Raw genomic sequence first — 18,707 nt, forward strand, 5'->3', positions numbered from 1 at the left:
TTTCAACATATGTGTGGTCAAGGCAGTGGGAGGGAAACATTTCTTTAGCCCAGTGGCACTGTGAGGGAGGAGGGAGAGAGCACTCCAGTAGGCATTTCTGGACATGGTGTTGACAGAGATTGACAGTGTTTGAAGGCTTTTCAGGAAATGGTTTTATCACAGTAATTCTTTAGTTACTTACTGTAGATTTTGAAAGGTTGTACAGTGTCATGGGTTAATTTTACTTTGTCTAACTTCTGTTGCCATTTTTGGCTTTCAGACAAGATTCTGCTAATCAAATTCCATACTTCTAGCTTTTGCACCGCAATGTGTGCAAGACTTGTCACCTGTGCTCTGCATCTCTTTCTACCTTGGGTTACTGAAACTGCTTTAAATAAAATTATTTTTTATAGGAAGCAAGAAGTAGATTAGAAATAATACTTCTATATAGGATACAGAATAATTGTTTTCATATTATTCATTGAAATTGTGTAAGTAATGGGTGTAAAATAAACATAATATGAGTGGAAAATCTTTGTTCTCAATATATTGCTCTGTTTTTTTAACAAAAAAAGGTACTCATTTTAAAATCAACAGTTCATTAATAAATTGAATATTGGAGTAGCAGATACACACACTAGAATTATTATAGATACTTGGGGGGGAAGGTGGAGCTGCCCTGAAGTGGGTAAACCTGCTTTGATCAAGGCTTGAATTAAAGCTGTTCAGACTGTTCCTGTTCAGCACTGTGTAAATTTTGAACAGTCTTTCCTGAGTAGCAGCTCAGTGCTGTGAGGAGAAAGGGAACTCCTTGGTCTCTTGGGGATTTGTGCATCATCTCAGCCTTGCTGAAGTAGTTGGTGTTAATCAGTTTACTGTCACCCAATAATGAATTTTTCTTACAAACTTTGTAATGTGTTCTTCCACTGTTTGGAGAGACCATATTATCTGCTCACACTTAGTTCTGACATTTATTTATTTATTTATTTATTTATTTTAATGAGGAGAAAGGGAAAATGATTGTGCTGGAATCGCTGCAGAATTTTAGCAAAAACAATGCTTGCTTTCCTGGCCATGTGGTGAAAGCTGAGATGGTGATGCTGACCACAGTTACCAGAAGAGACCTAAAGCTGAAATTTTCAGTTGTACTCTAATGTTAATAAATTAACTGATAGAATGGGACACAATTTTATTCTTCTCAAAACACTGGCAATTCAAAATTAAATTTTAATGGACTCAAGTTGTTTATGTGATTTAAAACCCCTTTGTTTCAACCCATTTTTAATGTTACATTAAATAAAAGTTTCAATTTGGAAGAAATTGTTTGAAATAAAGAAAAATACTCTAAAGAAGTAACAAATGCTGGAGACATACTGAAAGTTCTGTTCAGTATTGACACACGGAGTTCAAAAGACAAGAGCTTCATTTAAAAATCACCAGCCCATTTTGTAATGGGCACCTTACAATGCTGGTAGTATTCTCCAATGCAGTGGACTCTAGGTGTATATTCCAATGTCATTCACTGCTTCAAACCAGGTGATAAACTATCAAATTTGCAATATGTAGGCCCTGCAGAAACATTCTGCTCTCAAAAATTTAAGAATGTTTAGCATATTATAGAGTTGAGCACTGATTTGTTTGTGTGTATATAAATACAGCAAATTTTATGCAAGTTTTACTGTAAAAGCAATCTGAGTTCCCTGCTGATGTAATCTCCAGTAGTCACAGGCTAAGTAGGAAAGGTTTTACAAAGCTTTGAAGAGAATCTCGTGATTTAGGTTAATAACTGCCTGTCCTGAAAAGGAGATTTTTCAAATCTATGCTGTTTCTCTGAATAATTTGTTTAAAAGTGGATCATGACCAAACAGGCTCCATGCAAGTACCTTTTTCCATAAACAGTGCAAAGGACTGTTTTCTGCAAAAGGCCTCACCTGATGTGCTTCTCTCCACTCAGTCAAGTAACAGAGGCTGGTTTCTCCACTTGGAGCTTTCTGCCTTCCCTTCTCCTACATCGGCTCCCTGCAGGTGCCCATTCCTGCTTGGCTCTTTTCCTAGGCATAGCAGCTGTCGGGTGTCTTCTCCCCAAATCCAGTGGTCATCTCTGTAGACCTCCAAGCACAGATAGAAGAATTTGGAAGCTCACTACCTGTGTGTTCACTTGAACTGGTTGCTTTGGACTTGCAACATTATTCCGAGATTTGCAATATTCTGCATCTCCTTAATATGTGCAAAACTGACAGTTAAAAAGATATGTTACTTAAATAGCTGGTGCCTTTCACTGTTGAAACACTTAAAAAGAAAATTTGCCAGAAAATGTGTTTTGATATGAGATTGGTAATTATCGTATCAGTATTTGCTTAAAGACAGAGTTGGCACAGTATTTAAAATGTCACATGGTTTGAAGAGTAGCAGAATCCCTTAGCCGCTTGTCTTGGGGGCTGTGTACAGCAGGAAACTGAAACATATTCAGGCCATGTTAAAATATTTGGAAATCCACTGCAGTAGCATAAATGGAAATTTGGAAAGGAGGCATTAGATTGAAAATTATAGGAAATAAGGGTGAGCAAAATATTGATGCATAAGTAATCTTTACCATTTCTCCTAGAAATGCTGATTTTTATTTTTTTTTGTTAAACATGCTAAATGTTTATTGCTAATAATGCTAAATGTCAGTCTGAGTGCTACACCAAAATACAGATTCTGAAACAAAAGTTAATAAAACTTCTATTATTTTAAATGGAATTGTCCCCTTACTCTGCTAAAGCAAGAGCTAAAATACAATACAGACATAAGACAGAAAAATATTTCTTTATTCAAATTGTATCGTCATGCTAATTCATAATTTAAAAGCACTTATTAAGAGGAGGAGGTAGATGTATATATCAGGGGGATCACCCATGTAACCGTATGCTCAGCTTCATTTCAGTCTGTGATTGAATTACACCCTGATTTTTATATATATAGGTAGTATGTGTAGGTAGTCGTGGTTTGAAATTTATATTCTGTAAAGACTATTATGCGGTCATTATGATTACTTGGAGTGAATATGGAATTATTAAAGGACCAAAACCCATGATATTGAGCTTGATTTACACTATTTGTAGTAGAAGTTAAACACAGGAGGGAAAGAATATGAAAATAAAGCTCATAAATCCCACCACGTAGAGAAGGGGTAAGTGTTTATTAATTTCATTCCTCAAATCAATTAATTCTTAGTCACCAAGCTCTAATTATTAAAACAGCCTTTTTTGTAAGTCTGAACAGAGAGTAATTGCAGCTGTTTGCTGTGAAGCTAGGAAGCGAAATGTTAATACGAACCGACCAGTTTAAGTAGGGGATGATGATATCCTTGGCTTCCTGCAGCAGAGCTGTCAGGCGCGGGCCGTGCGCCGGTCAATGGTGACATCCCGTGTGTCAGCGAGCAGCCTCCCGTCGCCTTAACCCGCAGCTCACACCGCGCTCAAGCTCCAACTGTCGAGCGCTCAGGTCCCTTGGTACTGCTGCAGCTTCCAGCTCTCCTGACTGGCTCATGTTTCATTCTTTGGCAATTTGCCCTAATGATATCCCTTAGGAGCTTTCAGACCCTCTTCTTTTCCATATTTAATCGTGTTATATTAATCTGAGTGCTGAGCAAACTGTGCTGCACAAATTGTAATTGTCCCTGATTTCTGCTGCGGTGTTCTTCTAATGATTTTTTTCTCCTTTTTAGTGTAAAAATATATATACAAAATTACAGCGTAATTTTTATTTACAGGAGTAACTGTCTAAGTCAGCCTGGGTGTGAAAGCTTTAACTGCTGATCTGTTTCACCAACAGGGACGTTTTTTCCTGTAAAATCCATAATATTTTAGCACTTGCTACATAGGCAGGATTTACATTTAATTTTTAGCTCTTCATTCTGTTACTGTAAAAGTACACATCTAATAAAGGGCAGCGATAATCAAGTTAACCTCAGACAGTAATTTTGTTGTGATGTGAAACATTAGGACAGTCTTGTCTTCTATAAGCTTGGTGTCTTCTGTGTAGGGCATTTCCTTTGTGTGTGCTTCCATGCTCAGCCTTCATTAAGCGATGCTGGTAAGTAAAGCAGGAAAGCAGAAGGACAATATAGCATCAATAGCAGAAATTGCTCTCTGGGTGTGACCTGCCAAACCTGTAAGAAAGTGTGTTAAATCTTATGGCTGAGTTTCTTATTTTTTATTTCAAGCTCAGTTCTTATCCTAGTTGATCTCGAGTAAGGCTTTATTTATACATATGAGTATGTATATGAATGTGTGTGTATATGTATATAATTTTCGTCTTGTTTTTAGTATTGTATGTGGTGGTTATTGGCTGCCTAATTTTGAACATGATTTTGTTATTTTCTCATTCTGTGGTTACCTACTAACATAAATAAAACAAACTGATTCCCTAATAATAATGCCGTACATGAGAGATGAAATCCAAGTTCTTAAGGTATTGCAGATTATTTTGTTTGCTCAAGAAGTGAACAAGGCTTAGCTCCTCATCAATTCCATAGTGATGCTTTGTTTAAAAATTAACCAGAAAACGAGCAAAAAACGAACTAAAAGCGTACAGAAACCAACAGAAACCAGCTGTGTCTACGTGACCGTTTTGAATGGAAGCAGATTGTAACTTCTCCTTTCTTGGTCAAGGAGTTCTTCATCTTCTGGTGGTGCTGGCTGCCAGACTTGCCAGTTTCTGTTTTAGGAACCAGGGGAGAAAGGCAGAAGTTTTTGAAAGTTGTAACGCAGTTGCATTACTGTCACAAGGAACATTCTCTTTAGATTTATTTTATTTTTGCAAAGGTAGTTTGGAAATAGAGTGACAGGTTTAGAATTGAATTCTTCTCGAGTGCAGCACACTTGTGTGGCTTCATGCATGATCAGTTCCCCTTGTTCCAAAGAGGAAGGTGGGTGAGTCCCCATGCTGCCTTTCCAGCCTGGCCCAGCTGGTGCAGCAGGGCTGCACTCGTGCTGTGCATGTGTGGCTGCACCTGCAACTGCTGATCATGACAAGCATCAACAACTGCATGCTTATCTTTTTCAGATAAGCTGAGAAGAGCTGATTTGGAATTTGTCTCATCAGTCTGACTTCTTGCGAATGTTGTGCATATATTTTTTTCATATATGTATTTAAGCAATTAAAGTAATTAAAAATGCTATCATATGTGGTTTGAGGACATGAAATTTCTTGCAGATACAAAAGTTATTTTAAAATGTTGTATTTTCTGTTTATTCTTCATCTTAGTTTTTGTTGCTAATTCTGTGTGTGCGGTTTGTTTTTTTTAGTTAACTGCTTGTGTTCATGCATCAGCTGCGTTATTGTATCCCATGTATTGGCAGCACATTTACATCCCAGTGCTTCCTCCGCATCTCCTGGACTACTGCTGGTAAGATTTAACCTGTTATCTTCACTTCTGAGATTCTTACCTGTCTTACAATTCGAAGTAGCTCATGAGAACGAGGTCTACTTACGTGACTAAATGCGCAGGGTCTGATACATGAAAACACTTCAATCAGTGTCTTGAACAGAGATACTTCAGTATGCTTTTGCATGATTTTTGAATTGGTGTCCTGATTACTGTCAACAGAGCATCCAAGAATCGTGCTTGTTATAACAGTTCATGTATCATTGGTAGAGTTGTCATGTTCAGTAAGTTAAATGTAACAGTTTTATAGTTTTCATTTATTTAATGTTTACATTAACTTGAGATAGGTGATACTGATAGCAGCATTCAAAAAACACTGACTGATCTTTCTGGAATTAAGCATCAGTGTTTTTCTTAGGTGCAAGGAATAATTCTGTGTCTGTGCTTTAGGCTCATCCAGGTTCAGGATCGTATTCAACACTTAGCCAAATTTGCTTTAAATCTCCTTTTTATACTTAAAACACTGGAAAAGGCCACTTTTTGAGTGGCATCTGATCCTTTAAGGGATGATGTTTCCTTTCGGAAGGTCATTACTCATTATACTAGGCTAATTTGAGGTAATTTTCAATTCCAGGTACTTGGTTTTTAAGATTTCAGGCTAAAAAAGGATTTACTTCTGTTGACAGTAGTACCAGTGTTACAAAATGAGCTTCCCTTAGGGAACTAATATAAGAGTATCTCTCCGTGGAGGCCTTCACTTCAAATAGATGCTATGAATCTGTGGTGGATAAATGAACTGTTTAAAGCCATTTTAGAGATCAAGAATTATTATAGACAAAACTTGAGTCCAAGTCAGATGCGTACCAGCCTAATTCTTGTATTTCTGTTAATGTTTTTTCTTCACAGAAATAAATTATGTTTATGTGCTTATGCGCTTGCAGGGCTTTTTTTTTCTTTTCTGAAACCTGTAAATATTGATGTTCGATTGAACTCCACCCACTCCACTGAACTTCTTGTTTTGAAAGAAATTCTCATTACATTTCCTCAAGTCTTTGATATTTTTCCTCTAGTTTTCAATGTTTGTCCATGGTATAACTTTGTCTAGGATGATTCCTATACTTCATCTGTATATTATTATTATTTTTTTTTTTTAACAAACACCCCTTCATGCTTTGCTTTCAACAGTAGCTAAGCCTTTCATCTTTAATGATAGTTTTCTTCTGGAGAGACTCTGTCCCAATTTTTTCCTCCTAGCTTTGATAATATGCACCAAGATGGGGATATAGCTTGGATGTATTTGCTTAGTTTTTGTATTACTTGAACTTACTGCCAGAAGCTTTTTATATTCTTCAGTGTCATCCGTAAATGCTGTTCTCAGAAGGTAGATCAACACCCCTTATTTAAGTTGTACCCTGCCGAGTGCATCCTGAATGCTAGAAGATTTTTTTATTTGCCCTCCTAAGCACAGATGATGTTTTGAGAAATAATAATGTTAGATGCTGTATACAGCTCCCTGTGATGATGATAATACTTGAGACTCTAGGTCGTTATGGCATGACCTGAGAATTTTTTTTACTCATTAGAGAGAAGCATGTTGTTTCTTAAACTTGTAAAACTCATTTATATCTTCTTTTCTCTTTTACTACGTGACAATAGAAGTGGAAAAAAAGTTTCCTTTTCTTCTTGTTGTTTGAATGGAAACATGAAGTTCACAGAAGGAAATGCACAATTGATGAATTTACTACAGTAGCTATAATTCAGACTTTTATTAGATTGTTATGTTTTCATGATTCTCTGATCAAGTTTGGTTTGAATGGTTCTTTTCAGAGATAGGTTGGAATAGTGTAATAGAAGCACAAAATACCTTTTTTCTTACTTCTCTGGTGTCTAACAGGAAATAAATGTTTTCCTCTTAGCTGTATACTATGCAAGGTTAGAAAAACTTGATGAATTTATAGAGTCAAAACATACATTAGACCAGACTTAGTGTGTGGTCCGAGATCAATTAAAAGTGAATGAAATAATTTTCTAAATGTTTTTTTTCATATTTTCGTTTTGATATTTTTGACAGAGTAATTTCTCTTATGAAAACCTTTTTTCCTCTTGAACATAATGTATTTCTCTGCTTAAAGACTATGTTGTTTAACTTGCACTTTGAGATGTCTCCCACTAACTCATTTTCTTAGCATTGTTCTGGAATGATAGTAAAATAAACAAAGTAGAGGATTATCACTTTGATAATGTTGGCCATTTGATGGGAGTATGAACATGTTTAAACAAAGATAAAATACATTTAAATTTACTTCTCTAAGTAAAGGTCCTGATCCTGCAATGTACTTTGCACGTTAATCATCTAGCATGTTTTGTGAGAAATCCACCTTTTTTGTTTTTAATGAGTTGAACTATATACTTTTAAAATTTCCTGAAGATAAATGATGCAATTTTATAGGGGTTAGAATTTAAGAAATTAAACTGCTTGGCTGGTACGTTTTGTGGGTGTGAGAAAAGCAAATTGCATCTTTGAGTTAAATCTGCACCAAAGCACTTAAATTCACCCACTTTCCTTTGTAATCAAAAAACCTCTTTGGTTCTATCAAGCAATTTCATGTGAAGACAGGTTTTAAATGTAATGACAGTCCACCAACGTGGAGTATTACGTAATCCAGGTTGGTTAGAAATAAGTTTCCTACAACGTATTCTTAAGCAGCATGTTTTCTAAATACAGTTCTCTAAGTATTTTTTAAGATTACTTACTGAAGTATACAGAAGAAAAGATATTCTGAGGCATCCAACACAGGAAAGAGATGGAGCTTTGGAGGAAGTCCAGAGGAGGGCCGCATAGATGCTGGTGCTGGAGCACCTCTCCTATGAAGGCAGGGTGAAGGAGCTGGGTTTGTTCAGTCTGGAGATGAGAAGGCTGCAGGGAGACCTCATTATGGCCTTCCGGTGTTTAAAGGGAGATTATAAGCAGGAGGGAAATCAACTTTTAATAAAGTTAGATATTGATAGGACAAGGAGAAATGGTTGTAAACTATGGGAGAGGAGATGACGATGGGATTTCAGGGGGATGTTTATCACTGAGAGGTGCTGAAACAGGCTGCCCAGTGAGGTTTTGGGTACTCCATCATTAGAGGTGTTTAGGGCCAGGTTGGATGGGCCCCTGGGCAGCCTGGTCTAGTACTTGACCCAGTAGCTGGCAACACTGCCTCTGGCAGGGGCACTGGAACATGATCATCCCTGACATCCTATCCAACCCAAGCCATTGTATGATATGGTTGCATTCATGCAGTGAAGGTCTGGCATTCAAGAGAGCTTCCAGAGGAATTAAGTTTGATCATTCTTATAGTAATTATATTTGAATAAAATCAATTTTTGTAAAGGGTAAAGCACATTATATTGAATTTCTGTGTAATTTCTGGGCAAACTAAGTTGCTGATATGAGTGTATGACAGTTTAGTCTGTAGATGATAAAGTGTCTGTTCTACTGATGCTGTGTTGAGAATATAATGCAATTAGAAAATTCAAGCTAGGATTGTAGCATTTCTTATGTGATTTGATATTTCCAGAGTTGGGGTATGTGCAAGTTTGTTTTCATGACAGTAGGACAATTATTTTCCAATTAACGTGCATGTTTTGCGTAACATAGTAATTATTTTAGGAAATGATGCTGTAGATTAATCATATTTTTTCTAATAACATGCATAAGCAAGTGGTAAATTGTATAGCAGCTCCCAGTAGTACCACAATAAACAACTTTATGTACATTTTACAAAAGTATGGTGTTAGGACTTCAGAGTCCAGCAGTAACAAAACTAATTCTTTGCTGAAGATCAAGTTGACTTCCCCATGCCTGCTTTTTTTATTTCATGCATTTTCAAGATATGTTTATCTAATTAGCTTTGTTCTGTTAACTTTGAAATTGGAATGGTGTAGCTGTTGCTTTGTTCTGCACACTACCCTTTCTAATGACAGGTTTATTAATGGAGCAAATCATCAGCTATTACAAGTCAGTACAGGCCTGGTGAAGCTGCTAGAAAAGTGTGCATGAAATACATAGGTGATATAGCACTTCTTTTCATTGTAGTTTCTCCGGTTTGTGTCACTTGTAACACTGAGGTGCTCTGATGTGATGAACCTGGGGAGGATCTGTTTTGCTCAGCATTCAGCAGAAGAATCTGCACTTACGCGCCAGCCACAGTTGCTCACATTTGTTCACTCAAATATATTGCCTAGTGTCAGACACTCTTGAAATTATAGTGTCTTCAAGCTGTCTAATTCCTCACTGCATATGAATGTATGTGCATCTGCTCTGCGAGCACATTCTTGGAGAGAAACCCATTTGTGTTTTCATGTAATTTGTGTTTAGTCTGGAAGGCATAAGGCCCTAGCCTGGCTGAAGCGGTCTCAGATTTTCAGTATCGGGCTAAGAATAAGACATTGCAAAGATGTGGGAGTCTTCATTTCCCTTTTTGGAAGTCTGCACATCACTGCCTGAGAGCCTTAAGCAATGAGATTTTGTGGTCTGTCCAAACCTCTGATTTTTGATAGTGTAGATATCTTGAAAACTCGTTTTGATCTGTCAGTTACTTTTTAGATCGTTTTGTTTTCATTTGTTTCAGTCAATATTCTCTTGTGGGACATTCCTAATGAGTACAATTGGATAATCCATAGTGTGCCCAGTTTTTTCTACAATATCAGTGGCTGTAGCCAGCTGCGTTTGCTCCTCTTGCAGAGCTGGAGCTGCACTGCTGAGGCCATGGGAAGTGGCCCAGGGGAGCCCCGCCTGGGCTTCAGGAAGTGGGTCCCTGAGTGGTTGGTGCCTTGTTAAGCTCAGCTAGGTGATCGGATTGATACACTGTTCATATCTGTGGTCTTGCTTTCAGATTATTTTTCAGTCTTGATTTTTCTCTCTGCTCTCTTAGTATTTCATTTCTTACAGACTTCCTTGAACTGATCTATTACTTGCTTCTCTGGAGAGAATATTTTTAGTAATTTCAGAGCATAAAAAAGCACAATGATGATTATTTTTTTCTTTTAACACTAGATAGTGAATATATTTTTATCAGATTAATAGACAAAAGAGAACATTATAGAAAACAGTGAAAATTGATCTGATTAGTTTACTTTCTTGCTTGCATACTGCAGGAGGTCTCATTGCAGAGGCTCTGTGAAGAATGATTCCTTGTCTCATGCAAATTGGAAATAATAAGCTTGCTGTCTTGGGTCATATAAGATATTACATGAGATATTATATGAGCACTGCAGAAGCTCACTGACACCACATTCTCCAGAATTTTAAAATTACTATACTTCAGGCAGTGGACAATTTTCTCCAATGGGATAGGATTGCTTTCACTATAGTAGCCATATAGTAGTCACTGAAGTTAGATATATGCAGGAGGATGAAGCCTTACACACCATTTCATTCATAATTCCTCAGTTAGAACCAGTGTCATTTATTTTGTGGTCACCTTTACTACACTGTAATAATGATAATAATTTCTATCAGCTAGTAAAAATTTCAAGAGCACCTGTATACGTTTAATACAAGCTTACACAGTGAATATTTCCTGGAGACCAAATAAGCTAACTTTTTAAATGTTTAAAGCTACAAATGCTGCTGTAGCTAAAAGATAATTTGATTTTCTCTTTTTTCTTCAGTGCACCCATGCCTTATTTAATTGGCGTCCACTTAAGCTTAATAGAGGTAAGTTAACTATACACTTCTGAGTAGTGATAAGCATGAGATGCGTGTACCATAAATAATAATGTCAGTGAAAATGTTTCAGAAAAAAATCTCCTGTTATTAGGTCAGAATAACAAATGTTAAGCTTCAATGTTTTAAAAAGTGAAGTTGTCCCTATTTGAAATGATACTTTTCAAACGCTAAATTGAAAAATACAAGCTCTACATCATGATTTGTTTCTGTGCATGTTAGCTATCTCAGTGATACTATTTTTTATGTTTTTGTTAGAGGTTCAGCAACATTTCAGATCTTTCCAGTAATAGTAATTAAATTTATTTCTGGGTCACTGCCAAGTGAAAGTCAGCATCCTTCTGATTCCTCAGCTGACTTGCGTTCTTCTTCCACTGTAAATCAGAATCCAGCATTCATCCAATAACATTTGACTTTTATTTTAGAAAACAGAAAATTTTGTCAAAAACCAAAGCTTTTTAATACTTAAACATACAATAAAACAATGGATCTCACCCAAGTGATAAATAGAAAAATAAATTGTTTTGTCTCTATTAATTACTGTTTGATGACACATGTCAGTCTGTCTACATGTGTAGCATGATTATCATGCAGTGTAGGTAATTGATCCAGGAACTGTTTTATTCTTCTACTAGCACAATTTCTGATGAAGAATTCACGTTTGAGAAACCAACAAGGTTCTCCTCCTATCTGAACCTCTGGCAAGTTTGTTTCCTAACTGTAGGCAGATATTCTTTTCTCATTGACCAAGCAGCTATAATCTGTGTTTTGATAGTAATATATTGACTAGGATATTTATTTAGTCAGAAAATGACAAAACAAATACACTCTGTAAATGAAATCACTGAAATCCTGATATTATTTTCTGACCCATAATATTGCATATTATTGTAGGACCATACATAAAGAGTTTTATCTGCTTTTTTAAAAAATTGTTCTCTCAAAGGAATAAATTGTTTAATTTTTACTTGCTAGTCAAATCCATTGACAAAAGAGTATCTTTTGAAATGATAGTAGACGTCACATGGTCACATGAATGGGACTTACATCAATCTGAAAATAATTACTTTGCTCTATTTTCTTCTGGTTATATGATTACTATCCTATCTGATTTTCACAAATATGAAAGAATGAAATGTTTTTAAAAGATATGTATGTGTGGGTGTGTGTACATATATGTATAATATTGTGCTTAACAGTTTTAAATAATTCTCTGTTTTCAGGAATTAATTTATTGAATACTCTTGTATTTCAGAGGTTATTAATATAACCATAGTGTTTGATGAGAAAAGTATTCTAATAATCTTTGACTCCTATGTCTAATTTACAGATCCTACATGTGAAAGCTCAACCTTGTCTTTGTCAGTATTATTCTTCAAAAAATCATAATTTCTATTCCAGCTATTACAGTAAAAAGGCACTTCAAGGAGGGTGCTGTAGTAAATTTTTTTTTTTTTTGTATTTTTTTCTCTTTGCAGAGAGTGAAAAATAGATCACTGGAAGATGTGGTTTTGCTAAACGTTGACACAAACAATCTAGAAAACCCTTTTAATGACCTGAGCAACCTACCCGGTGAAGTGGTGAGTCTTATAGATGTTTCTTGGAGTTTCTCTTTTGTATGGATGCTTTTTCTGCCTGATTTTGCTAACTGCTGTAAAAGAAATAGGGGGGGTAAAAAGCAGCAAATGTAATCCTCTGTTTGATATTTTACATTTCTGACAGTTGAGGAGATGTTGAATGGTACATCATATCCCTTATTGTAAAAGTAGGATCATAATTATAAAGCTAGCTGCATTCATTAGGCATAGCTGCTCTAAACGCGAGAGTCTCTTCATCTCATCTTAATCATTATATTACAAAGTAGGCATTTCTGTCTGCCTAGTGGCATGTCTTGCAAAAGAACGAGAGAGTTTTTGAAGGCAAAAAGAAGAAGGGGGCCAATTATCGGCTTCTTCTTCCCTGCCACCTGCCAGCGTTTTCCTTTTAATTAATGATCTGATGGCACTGGTCAATATAATAAGAAATGCTTGTACAGTTGGGGTCAGAAAATTCAGGCTTTGATCTTCTTCAACTTTGTGAAACATTTATTTGTTTTCTCTAAATTATTTCAGTTTTATTTTAATCTCTTCTATCCTGCTGAGGGCTGCACGAATGAAAACCTATACTGTTTGTCATTTGCTTTGGCAGAGCAAAGACTGCTTACTTAGAATTCTATTTGTAAATTAAACTGCAAACCCAGTTTGTCATAAAAGACATCTGATCCTTTTGAAATGACGAAAACTGTCTTTTGTCTGCAAAGGATGATAAATTAAGTGCCAGTTCTTTCTGGACTTTGATCTTGCAGAGGGTCTCCCCCTCCTTTTTTTCCTATTGCCTATAGGGGAACATGTTCTGTATATCATTTTATATAGTCACAAAATTCACCTACCTTCAACAGAGCTCTGAAAAAAAATTATTTTAAAATCACTGTTTTGATTATTTACTTATAGATGCACAAACTGTTGTCAGCACAAAGAATTTTTTATCAAAATTTGAAATCAAAGAGCTACATTTTCTGAAATTGTAAAAATCATAAAAACAAACTGTCATAATCGAAGAAAGGCACTGATGTAACATACTATTTTTGTCACTACATACTTTGTTTTTGCTGATAATTTGTATGTATTTGAAACAACAGAAATCCAACTCTTGATGATTTTATTGATGTAAGTTCCCTTTCATTATAATAGCATTTAAACGTAAACTATGTGTAGCTCGTCTGGTCAGTATTCCTCTTGATTCAGTATCAACTACAGTTCAGTAATGTATAAGAAACTGATTATATAAAATATTCTGGAATTATGCAATTTTATGTTGATGTATGAAAAAGTGTATACACATAGATGCACAGGAGTTTTGAATGTGATGTATTTTATAAGAGCATATGTATTTTATGAGGGTAAACTTGCACTGTGTTGGTGATTTTACTTGACCTTGTATTCAGTGTAAAAGGTTGAGGTTATAATGTTATGGAGGAACGTGCCTCTTGTCAGATAATAGCTGGAGGTAGAATTGAGAATTAGGCATCATCGTTGGTCACATACTAGAGTAGCTGGAGGTCCTCTGGACAAGTGGAAATGAATCTTCACTGAATGCAAGCTCTCATTTTACAGATGAATACCAAAGTGTTCTCTAAATGAATATGCTAGCATGAAAAGAGTAGAAGTTACAGTTCTTAGTACTTTTAGGAGTATTTTGTTCCTCAGGATACATATATAAAGAACTACTGTTAGTGAATTTTGTCTAATGTGCAGACTATACAGTAGACTTCACTGAAGAAAACTGGGGAGAAAACAACAACAACAAGACAACAGTATTGTGTTTTATGCAAAATATACTCACAGAAGTTATTTTAGGATTTTATAATGAAGCTTCTGAATAATTTAATCTCTTTCTGTATTTCAATATATAAAACAATTTAATTAAAAATTAATGGAAAGCAAAAATTATAGCTAGAAAATCTGCAAACAAAAGACAGAGCTCAGGCTTTGGCACAAAAAATGGCAGAATGCTTATCCCTCTGTATTCATCAGGGATAATGCAACTGCTAACATCTGGGTTAAAACTGTAAGAGGTAGGAGTGTAGAGCCAAAATGGCATGTTAGACTTGAAACATTAGAGCAAATGTCAGATGCTTATGTACATGAAATATTTTGGCCTATATAAATAAGACTCATAAGCTTATGTACGAAGGTGGTAAAACTTCTGATGAAAAAATATGATAAGCAGGAGTACCACTGAAGGGTGTTAAAATGGGATGAAGAACTGGAAATGTAAAAGAAACTCTAGTCTACCCATGCCTTTGAAAAATTGATTCCAGATAGATTAACAGTCTAACAAAAGGAACATAATATTCTCAAAGATTGTTATAAAACTGTTTCTTGTCTCTGATGAAAACTGGGTAATTATTTTCTTGATCACTTTGCCTGGTAGTGTCCTTGTGCCATAGGTATTTAATAGTTTACCTTAGTAAAGTGTCTATGAAATGCTCCCGTTCTGAATTTTTAAAAAATAAATTTAAGATAGAAAAATATTGCTATATGACATTGTCTAATAAGCTGCATAATAAATTAACTGAGATTTAAAGGCATTTTTAAATCATTCTTGTAAGTATTTAAATTATAGTTACAGGCTGGGTGACTTTCTATGCATGTGAACTCTATTATTCTGTCAGACTGACCAGTGGTCTTGACTGTGCAGAGGTCAGTGGTCACAGTTGTCCTGAATTACCAGTCCTTTTTTCATGTGGACCCTCTGCTGTGTTGCATGCTGTAATCTTCTTAATGGCTTCATTCCAATATTCACACATAATATTTTAGATTTATTGACTGTTAGAAATACTACCATGCCAGTAGCAGTTCCGCTACTCCTAAGGTATTTAAAATTGGAAAAATAAATCAGTGCAAGACTTTCAGGAATCCTTTGTTTTCTTAGAAGGGGGAAAGACCCTCTTTTTCCTCTCTTCTGACAAGAACACTTGTTTTTAAATTTTATCATTTCACTGCGAATTTATCTATTGTTTTTTAACAAAAAAAAAAAGATGAAAATAAGTAGCTACTTCTATGAGAGTAAATTTCCTAATGCAATAATAATTTGATCACCACTTAACAGTGTAAGAGGGTAGCAAAAGAATGTTCGTATAAAAACTGATATAGACTATGGATGCGTAGCTGTTTGTAAACTTTGGGCCTGATTATGCAATACCTGCTTGCAGTTGACTGTTGAAAAAGGTGAGTCCTTTGCTCTACTTGAGCTCTTTCGGAAAAACCTCAGAGCGTGGAGGATAGCACGTTTAGCAACTAAGTCTTACTGAAATCGCTGTAGACTTGAAGCATAGCTTTTATAAATATGATCCTCAGAAAACAGTAGGCTTTATTGGTTTATTGCATCTTCTGTGTTTGTTAGATATTGTCAACTGTAAAATCTACAGAGCTATTGAAAGATGCATAGGCTTTATAGCACGTTGGACTTACTCACTAAGATACAATACAGAATGCATTTTTTTTTTCAGTATTGGTTTTGAGGTAAGTCACGGTATTTAAACATCGTAACTTAGGCAGTGAACATCGCTGTTTTAAAGGTAGCATTTGAGAAGTAGGCTGTAATTCACGTAGAGAATTTAACAGTTGCTTTGTAAGATAATTACTGAGACTGAAACTAATTGCTGAAAATATGATGCTGGAGAAAAGCATCTTCAGTGCATCAGCGTGCAATGAAAAAGACTCTTTTAAAATGTATCATGTATTATGCTTTTCCATGAGAAAATAGGTAAAATGTTTCTACTCTCTCATAAAAACTAAGCAGTATGCAATATTTGAAATAGTATGAAATACATGTTTATGTTGAATCTCAAATGTGGTGCTTGAGATTCTCTTGAACCTAGATCTAATCTTAGAAGCTGGATTATCAGATTGAAAAATGCAATTATTTTGGAAAACATTTGCATTTGAATAGGTGAAGAGTATTTTTATTAAATTCTGAAGGACTGTCTGAGATGCTCTGTGTGTAGATAAGTATGTAGAAACTCTTTCTTTCACAATATTGGTATAAATAAACTCAAATTCTATTTTCTTTTAAGATTTTTTTTGTTTCTCTTCTCGACCATCTTCTTACTTTCTTGCTACAGAAAGTGCTACAGTCACCTGATCTGATGGAACACTGAGAAATGATGTATAGCCTGGCAAATGTCACACACTAAAGAAATACCCCTGTATCTCTTTTTCAGAGTGTGATTGTCATTGGGAAGTACAGTGCATGGCTCTGCATTAGGACACAAATCTTTCAAGTACTTCCATACATGCTTACATTTATATGCATGCTTAAGCTTTTGCAGGAGGAAGGGATTGATTAATAGTTGCATCAGTTTATGATTCTTTTAAACTTTTTTGTGCTGTTCTATTATTTCACTCACATGAATATTGAAGAGAGATTAGTCATGACTTGTTTCTGATCAGGTAACTGTGTTTGGAAACTTAAAGGATATATGGTGAATAGTTTAGAAAAAAAAAAAAAAGACTTCTTTTCAGCGAGCGATACAATATGTTTTGGCATTTTTTAGTTACTTCATACGTATGAGAGCAAAACCACATACCAACCTTATGACTTCCTAAAACTCTGAAAAACTATTCTATTGATTTAAACCTTCTGAAAGCTCTGATTGCTCTTCACTGGTAGTGTTTAACAGCCCAATGAAGTCACTTTCCTATGAGAAGCAGTTGCTAGGAGAAGATAAAAACAGTTTGCTTCTAGTGTGAATTAATAATGCCATTTCTGAGACAGATCATTAAGTGACTCCCAGAAAAATAAAATAAATTAACATCATTCTAACTCTGTGATTTGTTTCTAGGTCTTTATTTTTAAACTTTTTAAAAGGCTATTTCTGTTCATCATGGAAAGAAAGGGAGAAAAAAAGTCTGGCATTTGTAATTATAGGTAGCAGAATAAAATATATATAAGAAAAAAAAAATGGTAAAGCTGCCACTGGGGTGTATTTTGGCTTTGTACCACTGCTGTGTATTTCCTTTGAAATTTTAGGAGTGATTTATTCTGGCATTATTGCATCACCCAAAGGAGTTTTAGGTTATAAGCGATCATAGACCTGCTGTGCACCAAACCCTTAGAAGGAGTTCAAAGCACCCATTCTCATGTCTGTACCTGTGGTACCGAGTGCAGTAACTGCTCTGTCACTGTCTGTCTGGTTAAACTGTGGAGCTGGGAGGATTTGCAGGTAACTACCCCAAGGGGCAGCCTGACTTTGCTGTCTCTTGGTGGTTTGATAGCATATGGGTGTTTGATGACTTCAGCTTGCAGGAAACCTGGGCAAGCAGGCAGTGATGGCGCTTAGGAGTGCTTCAGCAAAGGACTCCAGCTGCGCTGCTTGAGAAATCAGGCTTGGAGAAATTTTTAAAACTCCAGTATAATCGTCCTGAGGCCAGAACTCCCTCCAGGATGGCAGCTCAGTATTGCACTCCTGACAGTGCAGTGTTCTTGCACATTTTTGTGCTGGAGCCCTCTGCCTTCAAGCCCAGTCCATTGGAATGTTCTTAGTGCTATTGGACTGATAATGTACTAATAATGCAGGGAAGTGGGAGATTTTTTGCTTTCTGGTGTTCTTGTAAATATGTGTTCACCTAAAGCATCCTGATACTGTTTTATTTTAGGGCATATGGGTCCTGCCAGAAATGAAAAAATAAGACAGGCCCTTTTTCCCCTCACATTGTTATATAATTCCCCTCTTCTACATCTTCTTTTCTTCTTTTCTTTTCTTCCTTTCTCTTATCACCTGCTGAAATTTTCCCAATTCATCACTTTTGGTGTTCAGCATAGGACCTTTTTTCTTTCAGTTGAAATACACCCATTCCTTCTTCTTGATTTTTGTTAATTGCGTTCATGGTGCCCCTGCCTCCAAGAATGACACGAGGAGTGTTCAACTGTTTATCCATCTGGAGGGAAAGGCACTAAATGCTGATGAACATAGAAACAAGTGATCTCACACAAGTTGGAGTGATGTCTGTTTTCTAACTGACTGCTTTATTTTTGCTGTTTCCATTAATATTGATCCATTAGAAGATTCTTTACTGACACAGGTAATGTACTGCTGGT

The 18,707-nt window shown here is 35.8% G+C and overlaps 1 protein-coding gene across 2 annotated transcripts in view; it reads left to right on the forward strand.

Annotated features, from left to right (window-relative positions):
- Nucleotides 1–18,707, forward strand: part of DENND1B (DENN domain containing 1B) — a 144,857-nt gene that overhangs the window by 79,626 nt on the left and 46,524 nt on the right. For both annotated transcript variants that reach the window (XM_048944265.1, XM_048944266.1), the window contains 3 exons: nt 5,271–5,371; nt 11,012–11,057; nt 12,545–12,646. In XM_048944265.1, coding sequence (XP_048800222.1) covers nt 5,271–5,371; nt 11,012–11,057; nt 12,545–12,646 — 249 coding nt within the window. The remainder of the gene's footprint in view (nt 1–5,270; nt 5,372–11,011; nt 11,058–12,544; nt 12,647–18,707) is intronic.

Source organism: Lagopus muta, chromosome 5, assembly GCF_023343835.1.
Source record: "Lagopus muta isolate bLagMut1 chromosome 5, bLagMut1 primary, whole genome shotgun sequence".
Lineage (NCBI taxonomy): Eukaryota > Metazoa > Chordata > Aves > Galliformes > Phasianidae > Lagopus > Lagopus muta.